This window comes from Ovis canadensis, chromosome 6, assembly GCF_042477335.2.
Source record: "Ovis canadensis isolate MfBH-ARS-UI-01 breed Bighorn chromosome 6, ARS-UI_OviCan_v2, whole genome shotgun sequence".
Taxonomy (NCBI): Eukaryota; Metazoa; Chordata; class Mammalia; order Artiodactyla; family Bovidae; genus Ovis; species Ovis canadensis.
In genome coordinates this window covers 132,282,698-132,298,235 of record NC_091250.1, presented here as the reverse complement: position 1 = coordinate 132,298,235, position 15,538 = coordinate 132,282,698, and the positions used below count along the sequence as shown (strand labels likewise).

The window sequence follows — 15,538 nt, the reverse complement described above, 5'->3', positions numbered from 1 at the left end:
CAGGGCCTGAGATCTGTGGAGCCACCCACCTGGCGGACACCTACGGGAACAATCCTAGGGGGACAGCGGAGAGGATGAACGCTTATCCGCGGAGGCCATCCCCACTCCCCTCCGCCTGCTCTCAGGGGGTGCTCTGGCCCCAACACTGCCTACTGCTGCCCAAATCACTCTTGACTCCCACCAGCCTCCGCTCCGCTGGGGAGGTCTGAATTGGTCACCCTCTTTCTCATCTTGCATGTGCCCAGTCTGGCTGATCGATCCTCAGACCTCCCCTGGTCACTTCTGTGGCTCGCGACCCCAGGGACGGGCTCCCTGATGTGAATTCTAGGGCCATCTATAGCTCCAAGGCCTCCACCACATGCCCTGGGGCCACATGGGGAGCCAGTGTTCCGTGCAAGGCTGCAGCCCCAGGGCCACAAGTGTGGGCAGGCAGCTCCTGTGTCCTTACAGAGCCGCCTGGGTCCACGCAACCCAACCCCTTCCGCCTTCCCCAACAGTCAGCCACCCAAGGCTGGATTAGGGTGACACCAATCACAGCTGCTGGGTGCCAGGGAAACAGGTGACTTTTTTTCCGACTTCTAAACTATGTGCAAACTTGTTTCATTGATAACTGAAAATCATGTAACATTATAAATACCACTGCAAATTACACATGGAGGCACGTGTGCCTGATTGACCAGAGACGCTGGGCAGGACCCCGCCGGCCCCAAGCCTTGTGATGGAACTCAGGACTGTCTGGAAACCATGCCCAGGCGTCATGCACAGTTTATCGGCACGCTGCTCCCGTGGAGGCCTGGACCCAGCTCCAAAAGTGCAATTCGTCAGGAGAGGCTTTTTAACAGGAACCAAGTACAGGAGAAGACTCTGGCATTAGAGCCAGCAGCCCCTTGGTGTTCAGTATACAGTATCTCCTTGTCTTTTTATAAAATATAATTTATTTTTTGAACTTCTTCCTCTTCAGAGCCTTCCATTCACCTTCCTGTGTGGCCAGGCTGTCAAAAAGTTGCTTCACTTTTCGTTTTCTTTCCGCATCCCTTAAAAAAAACAAACCCATCTTTTGATTACTTTTTGGGGAATCTGAACCAGCAAGTGAGATCCACGTGGGGCCGGTGACTCAGTCCAGGACACGTGGAGGACAAGTGAGTGAGACAAACCCCCAGGCTGCCCTCCGCCCCGGCCCGGCCATGGGGCACTTGCATCAGGGTTGCAGGAGCGCCCGCCCTGCTTACCGCTCCCTGATCTCCGAGAGCCGCGTGCGGGCCAGGAACTGGCTGTCCTTGCGGATCTCCCTGACGGCGCCTTTGAACTCCCGCTTGTGCTTGTGGATCAGCCTCCGCCGCTCCTGCTCCTCCTTGGTGCTGCCCTGCTTCCTGCCGAACTCCAGGCTGAGGGTGCAGAGCCCGATGCAGGAGGCCGCCCCGGCAGCGGCCCTGGCCCCCCGAACCCCCCGGACTCCCCGGGCTGAGGTGCTGGGCCCTCGGGACTCACACTTTGACAAGCCGGGGGGTGAACAGTTTCAGCGGCACCGGCTTGCTCTTCTCACAGACCAGCGGCCGATAGTGCCTTGGCTGGTTTTCCATCTCCGTCAGAATGCTCCGGCTCAGCTCCTGCAACGCCGAGAAGCTCACACAGGTGGGCCTCCGCGGGCCAGCGCTCCACCCTCCCACTGCCCCTTCCCCAAGCCCCTCGGAGCCACGGCAGCCTCAGCGCGCGGCCTGGCGGGACCCCAGGCCCACTGAGACCCATCGAGTGACAGAACTGAGCCTTCCCCCGAGGAGCCTGACAGAGCAGGGTGGCCCGTGGGGGGCACTCGATGGGGACTGACCACCCACACGCGGGGCGCTCCTGGGCCAGGAGGGCGCCCCTCCCAGCTGCTTTGCCGCACGGGGGCAGGCGCAGAACCCGCTGTCGGGGGCTCTGGCTGTCGGGTGCATGCGGCGAGGGGCGGCCCCTGGAGCCTCTGAGTGGAAACACCAGCCCGGCCACCCACACCCAGACCCAGCCTCACCTGGAGCGCAGGCGGGCAGCAGCGGGTGGCCATCAGGAGGGCTCGGAGGGGCCGGGTGATGTCGTGGAAGGAGGGCAGGGGGCCGTAGGCAAGCACACAGCGCCTCACCAGAGCCAGACACACGGCCAGGCAGGACAGCCTGCAGGAAGAGAGTGGCCCCAGTAACCCAGAGCCCAGCAGCTCCCCGAAGGTGGAGGCCTCCCCTATGCAGGCTAAGGGCCTCCAGGTCAGACATGTGCCCTGAGCAGCGGCTGCGGGGGACGGCGGGAGCTGAAGATGACATCCTGTGTCCCCGAGCAGGAAGAAGGCTTCGGGACACGCAGTGACAACTGACGAGAGTGGCTCCACCTTGGTTTTTGTTTAAACAGAAGAAAATCAAGTTGAGCAACCCACATACATGGGAGAGACCCAGGAAAACTGACTCGCTCACTATGATGGCCGAAGCCCTCATCGTAAATAAACCTCACTTTGCTGAACTCATCTGTTGGGTCTAATAGCTTTCTGCGGAACCCTGCGGATTTCCTACAGGTAAACCCAGTGAGCAGTGGTGACGTGGGGCACCTTCACGGTGCTGGGTGCTGTCCGGCTCCGGGCCTGGGCTCTTTTAAAGTCCAGGCTGGTGCCACAGCCCACAGCCCCGGGCCCGCATGTACCTGGCATGGTTGGCCTCCGTCTCAGTCTGGGCTTCCAGGCCGCCTGCCCACTGGAGGGGGAGGCTTCTCTTCTGCCACGTGGCCATGTCTTCCTCATCAGAAACCAAGAGCAACTCCGAGTTCTTCCCAAGTGCTCTGAAAGGGTGCACCAGAGTGTAACCTGGGTTCCGGGTGGGACAGGGAGAGACGGGCTGAGGTCATGGGCTGCAGGCAGGCTCCGGAGGGCGAAGCCTTCGGGAGTTCCCTGGACAAGCATGCCCTGTGTTTACCACCAGAGACGACGGACAGCTCTGGCAGGGGCACCTGGGCCAAGTCCAAGTGCGGTAGTCCCTGCCCTCGTGGGCACACGGGACTGAGCATCGGAAAGAAGCAACAGACCAAGGAAAAGCAGAGGAGGGTGAGGGGCCCCTTAGGAGAGCTGGCCGGGCGGGGGCAGGATGGAGTCTGACCACGTGGAGACAAGTGAAGAGAAACGATGAGCCGTAGCCATCACTCCATCCCCAATAGCTTCCACTCATGAGCCCCCCAGAACTCCGTGCTCCCGCGTTTCTGGTGCCGAGGCTGCCACCTGGGGGTCCTTTACTGCACTCGGCTCACTTGTGCCACGTGGAGAGAGGCTACTGTGCACAGCACACCCGGTGTGACCCTCACTTCACACTGAGGGTGTGTGCACACGTCCACACGAGCGGAAAGGCTGCCCTGGACGACAGCGCTTTCGTCTTCTAACTTTCCCACGCTCTGAGCTTTCTACTTTTTTGACTATGAATTACTTCCGAAGCCTTTAAATTTCTGAAGCACAATATACTTGAAAAAGCTCCCTGGAACCAACTCACCTTGGCTCTGCTTGTTTGGAGTTGCCATGTGAAGAATCCCAGCGAGGAAATTGATGAGCTCAGGAATGAACCTCTGGGACAGAGCCACGTAGTCCAGGAACACACAGCACACAAAGAGCCCCTTGACCGCATCCTGCAGTGACTGCACAGGGCACTGGGGACGGGCGCAGGGCTGGTCAGGAACGTTCTGGAACACCTGCTGGCTGGCATCCAGCTTCCCCGGGGCTGTGGACTCCGTAGCGGAGCAGAGGCGGACAAGAGGCCCCGGAGACGGGGCTCTGTGACCACGAGGCCCACCACTCATGGGGAACCAGTTATAACTCCCACAGTAAGCGGGCACCGACCACACGCCCACTGAGGAGAAGGCACAGTTTGGACTCTTAAGGCCAACAGGGGCCTGACGGGATGCCGTGCCACTGTCCTCCAGGGGCACGCCCTGTCACCCTGTCTGGAGGGGCCCTGGCAGTGGTACTGCCGGCCTGCTGTGCTCACAGGCCCTGGCAGGTGAGTTTTGTTCAGTCACGGCCCTTGCACAGTCCAAGGGGGGCGGGCGCCGACGGGGACGGCCTGACGTACCTTGGTGAGCAGCTGGCTCAAGCACAGCAGTGCAGGCGTGACGACCGGGTGCCAGAAGTCAGAGGTCGGGAACAACATCCCAGCGATCTTCAAGTAAATGAGCTGGAGAGGAAGGCCACCACCCAGATCAGAGGAGGGACGCACAGGACAGCCTGTTGTGCACCTCCACGCTGATCAGAAGCAGACCCCCTCCCACTGGGGACAGTGACCCATGCTGCCAGGACACTAACCCCAGGCAGGCGGGAAGCAGAGGCCGGCACCCCAGGCCCTACACAGCATCCTGTCACCTCACCACCAACCAGTCGGCAGAAAGGCCACGAGCTGGTCACACAGCCGTGACCCTCACCTCAAAGCTGCCTTTAAACCCCTCCCCGGAAGCCCATCGGGAGTCTGGGTCTTTTGCGCGCGAGCGGCCCGCCCTGTCCGGCTCCTGTGGTGAAGGCTGTGCCGTCCTCCCCGGCGCCCGTGTCCGTTCCTGGCTCTGTGAGTGCAGGGCAAGCGTGGGCCCAGTTTGGTTCAGTGACATCAACTGAACCCTCACACCAGCCTACGGGCCACGGAGCCCTGCCGCCACGGCTCCCGCCTGCAGCAGGGAGGCCCGGCCCCCTGCAGGAAGCCACGGACACCGGCTCAGGCCCCTGCTTGAGGAGCCTGTTAACCACCAACACAAAGCCTGGACTCGCAGGTTCCTGCCAGTCGCCGTTAGCTCATTTTCAACACAGACAGCAAACAATGAGATAACTGAGCAGGATCCCTCCAGTGAGCAGACAGGATCACAGCCTTGGAGCGTGTGAAACATCAGAAACCTCAGAGCGGTCAAAGGTCACCGGCAGGAGCAACCTGCCCACGGGTTCATCCTCAGGTGTGAACGGATGTTCACAGAGAAAGCAAAGCAGGAACCCTGTCGCCGAGCACACGGCAGCTCGCTGTTAACGGTCAGCACTCTTCCCAGGTCTGGTCCTGTGCGATCCCCGGATGGCCCTAGAGGCTCTGGGCAGACACCCCCTCGAAGCCCCCACCCCTCCATGCCAGGACGCCACGCGGGACGGCCGATGTCCGCAAGCCCCCGCTCACCACGTCCAGGCCTGGGAAGGCTGCCCGGCCTGTGGTCTCAACGGTCCCTTCCATCTCATGCATGGCGTCTCGGAGGACAAATTTCATGGCATCACTTGCAGACTCAGGAAACATCTGGCAAAGGTTATACAATGGCCTGTTAATCAGAAAGACAGGTCAGGGAGGATGTCTGCAGGGAACAAAAATGAGAAACCCCACGTTCACCATTCTGCTGTGGTGTCAGCTGCCTACTGAGCTGGAGCCGGAAGCCCTGACTCTTGCACCTGGCAGGCCGTCCTGGTGGTCCAGGAACTTTTCCAATTGTGTCTGCGATAATCTGGACTCATTTTCGCCTTTTCCTAGAATCCTGGTTGTAACCTTCCAGCAGAAGAGGCAGAGGGAGCCCTGTCTGTACGAGTTACAGCCCTGGGAACATGTCCCATGCGTCCTGAACCCGCGGACGCCTCACCAGCTCTCCTGGGGGCAGAGGCTGGCACGGGGGAGGGTGTGCAGCCCAGGCCGGGTGTCTGGGGTGTCTGCTCTCACCAGCCCCCGCCTCCCGACTCAGCACCCTGCCCACTGCATCTTCCTCCAGCCAACAGGGCCCCGGAGCCAGCGGCTCTGCCGGCAGGGGCCCTTTTGCACAGGGTGTAGCCCCAGCCCGGAGCCCCCGCGGAGGCAGGAGCAGACAGCGAACAAACAGATGAGCCATCAAATACTCCGAACAAACCTGAAGGGGCGCAACCGTCACGGGTCCATTTGTTCGCCCTTTAAAAAGCCCCCTCCCCAGGGCGGTGGGGGAGCACGCAGACAGGACCAAGGGGCGGAGCTCGCCACGGATGCGCGGCCAAGGCGGCATCTGCGACGCCGAAGCCACTGTAAGGCTTCACTAAATGGCACAGAATTTGTTCAACTCGGCCCCCGGTTCCAGATAACCCCGTTTCCACTCACACGACCAGCCTGTCAATGACGCCGAGGTCTGGGGGATTGCTTGCAGCCAGGTCTCCGATGTATTCCAGAAGGAAGCCGAACAGTTTCTGCAGGAACAGGGTAGGTCAGTGCTCAGGGCGAGCCCGGAGAGAGCCCCACCCAGGACACCTGCCCCCGCACCCCTGAACGGCTGGGGTGCCGAGTGCCACAGGGACGGGTTTGCGATGCGAGGCAGGCTGCAGGATGGGGAGTGTAGGGCCCGGGCATGGCTCCCTCGGCTGGGAGGCGACACCACACTCCTGGAAGGAGAACGGGAGCGGCCCCGCTGCGGTCAGCGCGTGGTGTTACTGGGAGAGGACAGGCGCGCGCCCAGCACCCACTCCCCGGACCCTCACGCGGGGCGGACTCGCGGTGGGCAGTGCTGGGGCTCCCCTCACACCCCTGGGCCTGCCACAGACCCAGAGCCGACACCCATCCAGGCCTGCCCCCACGGAAAGCAGCTGGCTGCGAACACGGTGAGTGCTGGCGTCACGGCTGCCAGGCCTCTGCCCACTCCCAGCGCCGCAGGGGAACAGCCAACGTACTTCCAGTTTTGCTTTGTTCCCCACTGCGAGGCTGGGGTGGTTGCATTTCTGAATTCTCTCCACAACCAAAAGCTGGTCTTCTGTCGATTTTCCGGACAGTAAAGACTTCAGTTCCTCGCAGGATTCGGGAACTATCAAAATAACAAACAAAAAGTGCAAAACACGCCCCACACTTAGCTTGCATAATGAGAACTACGCACATTTCTGGTAACACAAACGTGAATACTGAACACAAACTCAGTAGCAGGACTTCGTTCGCTTCCCCCACAGAGACAGTTCTGCCCGTGTCATAGAAACCCTCGGCTTGTGTGATCATCACGAGTTCTGACAGATCCCCCCGGCAGCCCTCAGCACTACGGAGTCACACAACAACGGCCAAGAGGCCGCCCGGAGCCCTGGGGTCAGGCCCAGGGGACACTGCGGAGAAGGATGACCGAGTCTGTCTGTGAGCCAGGCCGGTGCAGATGGGCAGGGTGGGCGCGTGGGGGTTGGCCCCGCCCCCGCTGCTAACACGGCCCAGCCGGGCCGGCCTGGCCAGGTCCCCCTGCTACTCGGAAACCTCGACGCCAGGGGTTTGCCGACCTGTGAAGGTGTAGGGCAGCTGGGCCCTGGCCGCCGCCCGGTCGTCCCTTGGCAGCCGCTCTCCGGGGCTTGGACGCCGACCCCCCTGGGGCCGCTCGTGTGTGTCCGTGCTGTCGGTGTCAGACTCCAGGCCTGCAGCGCCCTCAGGGCGGCGCGCGTCCTCACTCTCGGCGTCAGACTCCAGGTCCGAGTGGCCGTCTGGGCTGTCGCTGTCCTCCGGGCCCCCCTTGCTCCAGCCTTCGCCCTCCTCCTCTTCGTCCTCTCCACTCTCCCCGCCACTGGCGTCCTCACTTGGCTCCTCCTCGACGTTCATCTTCCCATCCTGCAAACGGAGCGCAGACATCAGACACGTTGGTCCTCTGGGACAGCGGCCAGCATGGCTGTGGCCGCGCCCGAGGGCCAGGGGCCTGGGGGCACCGGGCCTCTCCCACCCTCTCGAGGCTGCTGCACGTCCTGGGGCTCAAGGCCTGGGACCCGCACTCTGCGGTCCCTGCCACCAGGACTCTGGGCAGAGAAGCTAGCTGTTTCTAGAAAGACAGTTCCCGTCTATGGTGAAGCTATTATGTGAGAAACCAGAAAATCTGCCACTTTAAATGAAAACCAGGAAAGAAAGCAAACACCTCACTTTGTAAGAAAGCAAGCGCCGGTCATCTGTGTCCAGCACGAAGCCATCGTTCAGGTCGTCAGCCGACAGGTGCTTCGGTCTCTTGCTGTGCGCATCCTCCTCTCTCCCGAGCATCCTCCGGAGCCTCTCAGCCTGAGCAGGAGGAGGAGGGTCGCCGCTGAGTGCACGCCGGGCAGGAATACCAGCTGCCCGGCAGCCCCAGCCTCGCAGCTGCCTCAGGCCTGCCCTCTGCTTTCTGTCTTCAGCCAGACAGGGAGTCCCTCAGCATGCATCGTATGGAACACTTATTCAACAAAAATAAAAACTAGTATTTCAGCAGAAATATGTTCTGGTCACAAGGAAGGAAAAACCATGTTAGACTGAGGTTTCTCTGGCCAAGTGACGCTGGCCAATCAGAGTGAACTTCACTCGCCGCCAGACCCCAGGAGAGGAACTCGACACCCTATGCTGAGGCCTGAGACCGGTGGCCTGGCCCTGTCTCCATCTGAGCACAGGCAGCGGACGCCGCAGGCAGCCCCCCCGCAGGAGCAGGAATGGCCAGAAGCGCGGGAGCACGCCTCTGTTTCGTGTTTGCTCGTAACATACGGAAAACTTAAAAACCTTTTGAGAGAAAAACGTGAGACAGGAGTGCACTCTATCGCCAGCAGATATTTTAAGGTAAATTAATTAGGAAGAAATGTCATTTTTGTTAGATTATTATCTGCTTTTTTTTTTTGCTTATAGTCAAAAATATAGTAAAACAGTATTTTAGGGCTTCCCTCATAGCTAAGTTGGTGAAGAATATGCCTGTAGTGCAGGAGACCTGGGTTCCATCCCTGGGTCAGAAGATCCCTGGAGGAGGGCATGGCAACCCACCCCAGTATTCTTGCCTGGAGAATCCCATGGACAGAGGAGCCTGGTGGGCTACAGTCCACGGGGTCAGCCCATGGGGTCACAAGAGTCGGACTTGTCGACTAAACCATCACCCTCATCACCGCAGTAAACAAGCAGAAACTTTTCCACAGGCCATAAAGAGCCGACCGATAAAAGGCTTCCCAGGGCGGCACCCCAGCCCCGCCAGTACCTCCAGGCGGTGGAGGCGCTCCTGCTCCTCCCTGGCCAGCTCCTCCTCCGTTTTCATCCTGCTAGAGGGCTGCGCTTTCATTGCAAAGCCGAGCTCACGGACCATCATGTCGTATGCATCAGGCTAGGGCAGAGAGAAGAGCTTTTTTAATGGAAAAGACTTGCGTGACTAGCTCTCCACACGTGCTGGTCGTGGGCTGGTCGCTGTTGCGGAAGAGGCCAAACCGCGTCCTGAGTCTTTTCTGCTTGTGTAACAGACTGGTCCTGGTCAGGCTTGGCAGACACTTCCTGGCCATATACAAAAATTCTTCTCCAAACACATCTGCTTTAAGAAAACTAACCCTTGCCCATTTAGGCATTAAGCCCCCAAACAGGGTCTTGGGGAAAGAACAGTGAGGTCGACGCACAGATGTGCAGACGGCCACAGGGGAGGCTGGTGAAATACTATTTCTTAGAAACCAGTGACTTGAAGACTGCAGCTTTTCAACACCTTAGACTAAAATTCGGCTACCACCTGAAGGTCTCCCCCACCCCAAGTCTCCCTAATACCAAGAAACCGCCATTCTCTTCAGCATCGTTTTTCTGGAGCAAATACTGAAACAGCTTTCACTCCACTTCCACCCCAATGGACACACCAGCTGCCTCCGTGTCAAAGTCCAACAAGACGCTCAGGTCCTGGCAAGGAGAGCAGATGCCTGGCTCCCCCTTGTCTGTGGACGAAGCGCACGGCTCGAGGCCAGGCCGAGTGAGACGTGTCCGCCCCACCTTGGGCTTCTCCTTTCCGCCTCCACTCTCGGACTTGGGCGTCTTGCGGGCCAGGAGAGCCTGGATTCCTTTCCAGTCTTGGTCTAGCTTCTCTGTGAGCTCAAGGGCATCTTCCCGTTGAACCTGTCTCTCCCTCTGGTGAAAAAGCACAGATGGGACACACCCCATTACTGTTGGTGTCCAGGCCCCACTGGACAACCGCTCAGCCGACACCCACCTTGCTGACTCAAAGAGACCATGAGAAAGGAGCCTCTCAGGAGCCCACCAGGCAGAACCAAGTCCCCGCTGTGAGGCTGCTCCTCCGGGTGCTCTGAGCAGTCGGCAAAGCAGTGACGCTATGCGACTCCTGATACGCGCCCAAACCAACTCAATACACACATCCCCCCGCCCCAAATCAAACTCCCAACCACAAGAAACCATCAGGGTACCTGCCCGATGGCGTTAACATGCGTCCTGCGCTCCTAGTCAAGTGAACACTTTCATCACATTCACAGAAAGTTTTAATACAACCTAGAACCGCCCAGCGAAAAAGGGCTGGGGGCGTCCCAGCAGCGAGTCCCAAGGCGGAGCTGCCCTGGCACGACGGCAGCTGCTCACCTTCTCCTGCTTGGACCTGGCGATGAGCTCCTCAATCAGCTCCCTGCGGGACTTGGGTGGCTCCTCGCCCCCGCCAGGCTGCTGGGCGGCCTTCCCAGGGAGCGGCCCGCCTCCGCCTCCGAAGTGCGTCGCGGTCAGCTCGGCTGCACACGGAGCAGAGAACCCCGTGAAGCCCAGGCCCACCCAGAAGCGGGTTTTGCAGCCGCTCTGCCAGTGTTTCTCTGAGCTCGGTCCTGAGAACCCATTCCACGTTCAAGAGGAAATTCTTACTGGGCGGTCACTGAGATCACAGGTACAGCGGAGCTTAAACCAGACGAGCCCCTCTGAGAAAGCCCAGAGGCACAAGAATGGGTCAGTGACTGACTGATTCCCTGCTTCCCAGAATGCTCTGCACATTAGAAACCACTGTCACGTAGTGCTCTACTAACTCAAGATTGTTCACAATGTTTTCTCAAAATAAAAATTTACAAACATTCACTAACAAGGTGCTAGGACATAAAGATCCCAGAAAGGATTCTCAAAGGAAAAATAAAATCTGTTGGTGCACTTAGTACAGGATTTAATTAGAAAATTCGAGTTGACTTTTAAGATGAAATTCTCCTAAGCAAGGAGAACACATGTAGTTGAACAAAACAGAACGTTTCTTAATGGTTCATTTTTAAAGGTACAGTAAATATATTTTTAGAAGTTAACAGGATTTTCGTGTATAAGTTACTTAGATTTTGAGGAGCTCATTATAAAAACCAGAGGACAGGAAACCTTGAAGAAACAGCTGAGTCTCCAGGACCAACACCTGGAGCTGGACTCTCGCTTTCCGCATCCACCTGTCACCAAAGCTCCTTGCAGCAACACGGCGGGGGCTGCGGACTATGCGGCCAAAGGTCACACCAGCAAACGTACGGGCACCTTCACTCACCGTGCAGGCGAGTGTGCGGCAGCAGTGCAGCGCGCACAAAGAGCTCTGAACAACAGAAAGTGCAGAACGAAAGGCTCCGGAGATGAACCATGTGCCTCTCTCAGCCACAGAGCCTCAGCAGTCGTGCCCTCCTCCTGGTGTGCAGACGACCCACGGGCCGCCCTCATTCCCAGGCCTCCCGCCCCTGCATCACCCACAAACCAAAAGGCAGTCATGGGTTTCATGTGTTGGCTTTCCACACACCAGAAAGCAGCAGCTTTTCTGAAGATGCCGAACAGAGGATATTTTAATCTACAAGGGTGCAAACTAATGACACGACCCTGACCTTATAAAAGGGCCCAGATGATCAGACCTGAGCTGATTCTTAACTCAGCTCAATGTATATCTCCTTCATTACTCCTGTAAATAAGCAGCTCAACGTTCCTTTTCCTACAAAACTGCCACAATTGGTTCTGGAGTAACCGAAGCCTAAGAACTAGATAAACACTGTCCCAGAACACACCTGGGCAGAACCGATGACTCAGTGGTAGCAAAGCAGAGTGGGTTTGCACAGAAATGCTGTCCAGGGATCAGCAAGGTGGGTTTTACCTACAGTTGATGCTTGGGTCAGACAATCTCCTCAGTTCTCTGAGCTCATGGGTGAAATGAGCCTGGGGTAAAGTTCGAGCCTGGGGTAAAGTTTGAACAAGAGAAGGATACGGAAGTGCCATCTCAGCTTACAGAAGTCAGTATATCTTACGGACACATACACCTCTTGAAAGGTCTGTAGCTGCGTTTTCTCGGTGTCTGGGCAGGAAAGGCAGGAAGAGCGTCCACGAGCAGAGCTCCCGGGGGCCCGGGCCTCACCTGACAGCGTTCCCCGGTCCTCAGCGTCGCTGTCGCTATCGACAATGTCGTGGTGCTTTTCGATATCCGCCAAAGACTGGCCGTAATGAGTTAATTCTTCATCTTCATTTAGGTTGTAGATGCTTTTTTTTTCATGTTGTCGCTAACAAGACAGAAAAAAAGTCCATCTCCTAAAATTCCCACATCCACTTAAAGCTTTAAAAAAATCACCTTTTCCATTTTCGTGCAACGTGTCAATGTTGCTCTAAGACGATTCTGGGTCATTTGAGCGATGGCTCAGATAGAAACAGGACCTGCAGAAGGCGAATACATCAACCGGCCCGTCTAAGGTGCTGGGAAATCGCACTAGGACCTCGCCACCACACCCGGACCCCCTCCAGGATGCATCGCTGCTGCGCGCTCTGGCTGAGGCAGCTCTCCACCCAGCTGGGGTGTGCAGAAGGCTGCTTCCCCTCGGGCCCAGCCAGGCGAGCCGCCCCACTCACGGTTCCCCGCTGTCACCCACAGAAGCGTAACTGAACGAGGGGGACTGGCCGCCTCCTCCTGACTTCCGGGCAAGGAGACAGGAGGCGACCCTCCCCCGTCTCCCCTACCTGCTGCTCCAGAGCAAACCTCTTCATCATCTTCTCCTCCGGGCTGATGCTGCTGCTGTACTCCCCAAAGCGTTTATCTCGGAACACGCTGGACTTATCCCTTTCCTTGTACTCCTTCAGCAGAGTCTGGGTGCGCTGAAAAGCAGATCATAGAACTGTCTCTCACTGGTCCTGGCAACTCTGAGCTCTGATGACTTGGCAATCTGGGTCCCCAGAAGGGAGACACTGCCACAAGGGGACACACTGATGGTTCTAATGAACTGGAAGACACCATTTTTTATGCCTCAGGCCACTGAAACTAACAGTCCAAGAAAGGCCAATCTATCGGCTACAAAAACTGATCTCAATTACTGAGGGGAAACTGCCAGACAGTGGAGTCACGAGGAGGTCAGGGGCCCGGGGGAGCCTCTGGGCAGTGCCGGTGCCCGGCGCTTAACACCAAAGATCACAGCAGGCCAGCAGCAACCAGGAACGACCAGGGCAGTCGGGTGCGGAGGCCGCTCTGCCAGGCGAGGCAGCCGGACGGGCTGAGGTTGTAGCTGGCAGAAAGAGAAGCCAGGGAGCCAGGCGCTGAGGAGCTGTTTATGTCAACACCACCGCTGATTAGAGACTGCAGCAGCATTGCCTGTCCTGGGCTGGTTATGTTCATATACGTGCCAGTATCTGTATATATGGCCAACAGGGAGGCCTGGTGTGCTGTGACTCATGGGGTCGCAAAGAGTCGGACATGACTGAGCAACTGAACTGAACTGAACGCTAAAATCTGTGCGTGTGTGCTGTTGCTTTAGTGACATCTGACTCTCTGAGACCCCATGGAGTGCAGCCCGCCAGGCTCCTCTGCCCATGGGGTTCTCCAGACGAGAGTACTGGAGTGGGCTGCCACTTCCTCCTCCAGGGGAGGGAGAGCCTCGATCAAACCCGCATCTGCTGCGCTGCAAACAGAGTCGTTGCTGCTGAGCCCCCAAGCCAAAGCTCGCAGCGCTTTCTGGGCCATTCGTGGACACTCATGAGGTGGAGACAAGAGTGAGGACTTGGAATCCCACCGCAGCACCGCCTCCCAGTGCAGACTCTGGGAGGTGCCCACGGCCTCATCTGAAGAGGAGAGAATGGCAGTCCCTACCTCAGCCTCCTAAGGAGAAAACAGGAGACTGAGGCTGAAGTGGGGAAGACACACCTGTCTGCTCTGGAGCCCCTGCTGCCCGCCCTGCCCCAGCCTGCCCGGCGCTGTGTGGTGGGGGCGTGGCAGAGTCAGCTCTGAGACTGTCTTGTCTTCCACTACTGCCAGTTCCTTCAAGTGAGGATGATGTTTGATTCCATTCAAAGATCAGCCGGATCGCACGCTGGGACAGCACAGCTTATGAGCCCATGAAGACAGGCTCAGGGGTCACTCCACCTTTACCCCTTCACCTGCCAGAACGGAAACTAAGCAAGAGTGCTCAGTGGCGTGTAAAGCGTTCCCAGGTGTTTGAACCCAGGGCATACCCTAGCCCTTACCAGATGTGTGACTGTAGGAAATTTCCCTACCTTAATTTTTTCACTAACCTACTAATGTCTCCTCCTCAGAATGACAATAAATAGTTAAAAGCACCCAATGAGCATGTCTCAGAAGCTACATAGAGAATGCCAGCAGAATGGAATCTGAAAGTACAGAATAGTCTGGGACCGTAAGCACAAGAAAAGGGATGGCTGTGAGGTTTTCCAAAAAAGGTTAGCATTTCAGTTACCTTGCAAAGGACAAAGTCATGTGCTGCAAAAGTGAAGTTGCTCAGTTGTGCTGACTCTTTGCGACCCCATGGACTGTAGCCCACCAGGATCCTCGGTCCATGGGATTTTCCAGGCAAGAGTACAGGAGTGGGTTGCCATTTCCTTCTCCAGAGGATCTTCCCAACCCAGGGATCGCACCCGTGTCTCCCGCATTGCAGGCGGATTATTTTACCGTCGGAGCCCACCAGGGAACCCCTATGTTGATGCACTCCTTCACCAAACATCTACTGAGCAGACTGTGTAATCCCTTATCCTTAAATCAGCAGAGCTCAGCCTCGAGGAAGGCGGGTAAGAGGGCCCCACGGCGACCAGGGCGGCACAGAAGTGATTAGCTATGCCAGAGGGGGCTGGACCTGTGCGCTGGGGCTCCACGGAGCGACAGCGGTTCTGCAGGGCGATGTCGTCCCATCACACGCAGAAGCAGAGGCAAGAGGATGCACACAGTCCAGCCGACACACGGCACACACACACGGCGTCTAACTGCGCCAGGCTGTCCTGAGGACTCTCTCAGGGCACGCGTCCCACCCTTCCAGCCGCCCGCCCAGGAGCTAGGTACCATTGGCCCATCCTACGTACAGAAGGGAACCAGCACCGTGGCCCGCGCGCTGCCGCAGTGGGTGGGGAGAGCAGGGCCGCGCGGCTGGCCCGGGCCGGCAGGCAGGGCAAGGGACCCCTCGGAGGACGCCCCCCCCCGCCCCCGGGGGGCCCGGCTCCCCGCTGACCTTCTGCAGGGCCCGCGCGCGCGACACCCCGGGCAGGCCCACGTCGTGGCGCGTCTTCCTGCCCAGAACCTGGAACTTCTGCCGGTTCACTTTCACCTCGAATGGGTTGGGGTTCGGCCTCGCCCGGCCCCCCCACGCGCCCGCCGGGGCCGCAGAAGCCTTCCCGCGCGCGGCGGTCCTGGCCTTCCCCATGGCGACACACCCCGCACCTCAGGGTGCGGACGAGCAGGAGAAGGCGGCAGCGGCTCAGGTTCCCTCAGCAGACACGTGCGGCCCGGCAGCCTGAGACAGCCGCCCGCATCTCGCGATAACTGAGCCAGCGAGAAGTAGGAACGTTGGGTAAAACACTGCCACGCCCCCGCGCGGCCTTCTCGCCCACAGGCCGAGCGACTACAACTCCCAGCAGGCCGCGCTCGCGCCCCTCCGCCT

The 15,538-nt window shown here is 58.4% G+C and overlaps 1 protein-coding gene across 2 annotated transcripts; it reads right to left on the bottom strand.

Moving 5' to 3' along the window:
• Positions 1-584: 584 nt before the first annotated feature.
• On the bottom strand, positions 585-15,520 carry NOP14 (NOP14 nucleolar protein). Of its 2 annotated transcripts, none has more exons than XR_011257889.1 (18): positions 15,110-15,520; positions 12,624-12,758; positions 12,031-12,172; positions 10,269-10,411; positions 9,672-9,806; positions 8,908-9,030; positions 7,845-7,976; positions 7,220-7,541; positions 6,638-6,768; positions 6,075-6,160; positions 5,145-5,280; positions 4,071-4,172; positions 3,495-3,648; positions 2,662-2,796; positions 2,009-2,147; positions 1,489-1,607; positions 1,230-1,385; positions 585-1,034 (listed from the first exon to the last, which is right to left on the bottom strand). XR_011257889.1 is itself a non-coding variant. In XM_069594842.1 (18 exons), exons 1-18 carry the CDS (start codon positions 15,299-15,301, stop codon positions 935-937), a joined length of 2,607 nt encoding a protein of 868 aa, XP_069450943.1. In that variant the 5' UTR covers positions 15,302-15,520; the 3' UTR covers positions 585-934. The 2 variants fall into 2 exon arrangements, 1 of the variants encoding a protein (XP_069450943.1); XM_069594842.1 differs by having other exon boundaries at positions 2,662-2,821.
• Positions 15,521-15,538: the final 18 nt, after the last annotated feature.

What these genes read in the sequence shown, in the direction of transcription:
- NOP14 (XM_069594842.1), bottom strand. Translation starts at nt 15,301, where the DNA reads ATGGGGAAGGCCAGGACCGCCGCGCGCGGGAAGGCTTCTGCGGCCCCG. An exon ending in GCGCGCGGGCCCTGCAGAAG is followed by an intron (nt 12,759 to 15,109) that starts GTCAGCGGGGAG and finishes TCTGCTTTTCAG; the next exon opens with CGCACCCAGACTCTGCTGAA. An exon ending in CCTTCCCAGGCCTGGACGTG is followed by an intron (nt 4,173 to 5,144) that starts GTGAGCGGGGGC and finishes CTTCCTCTCCAG; the next exon opens with CTCATTTACTTGAAGATCGC.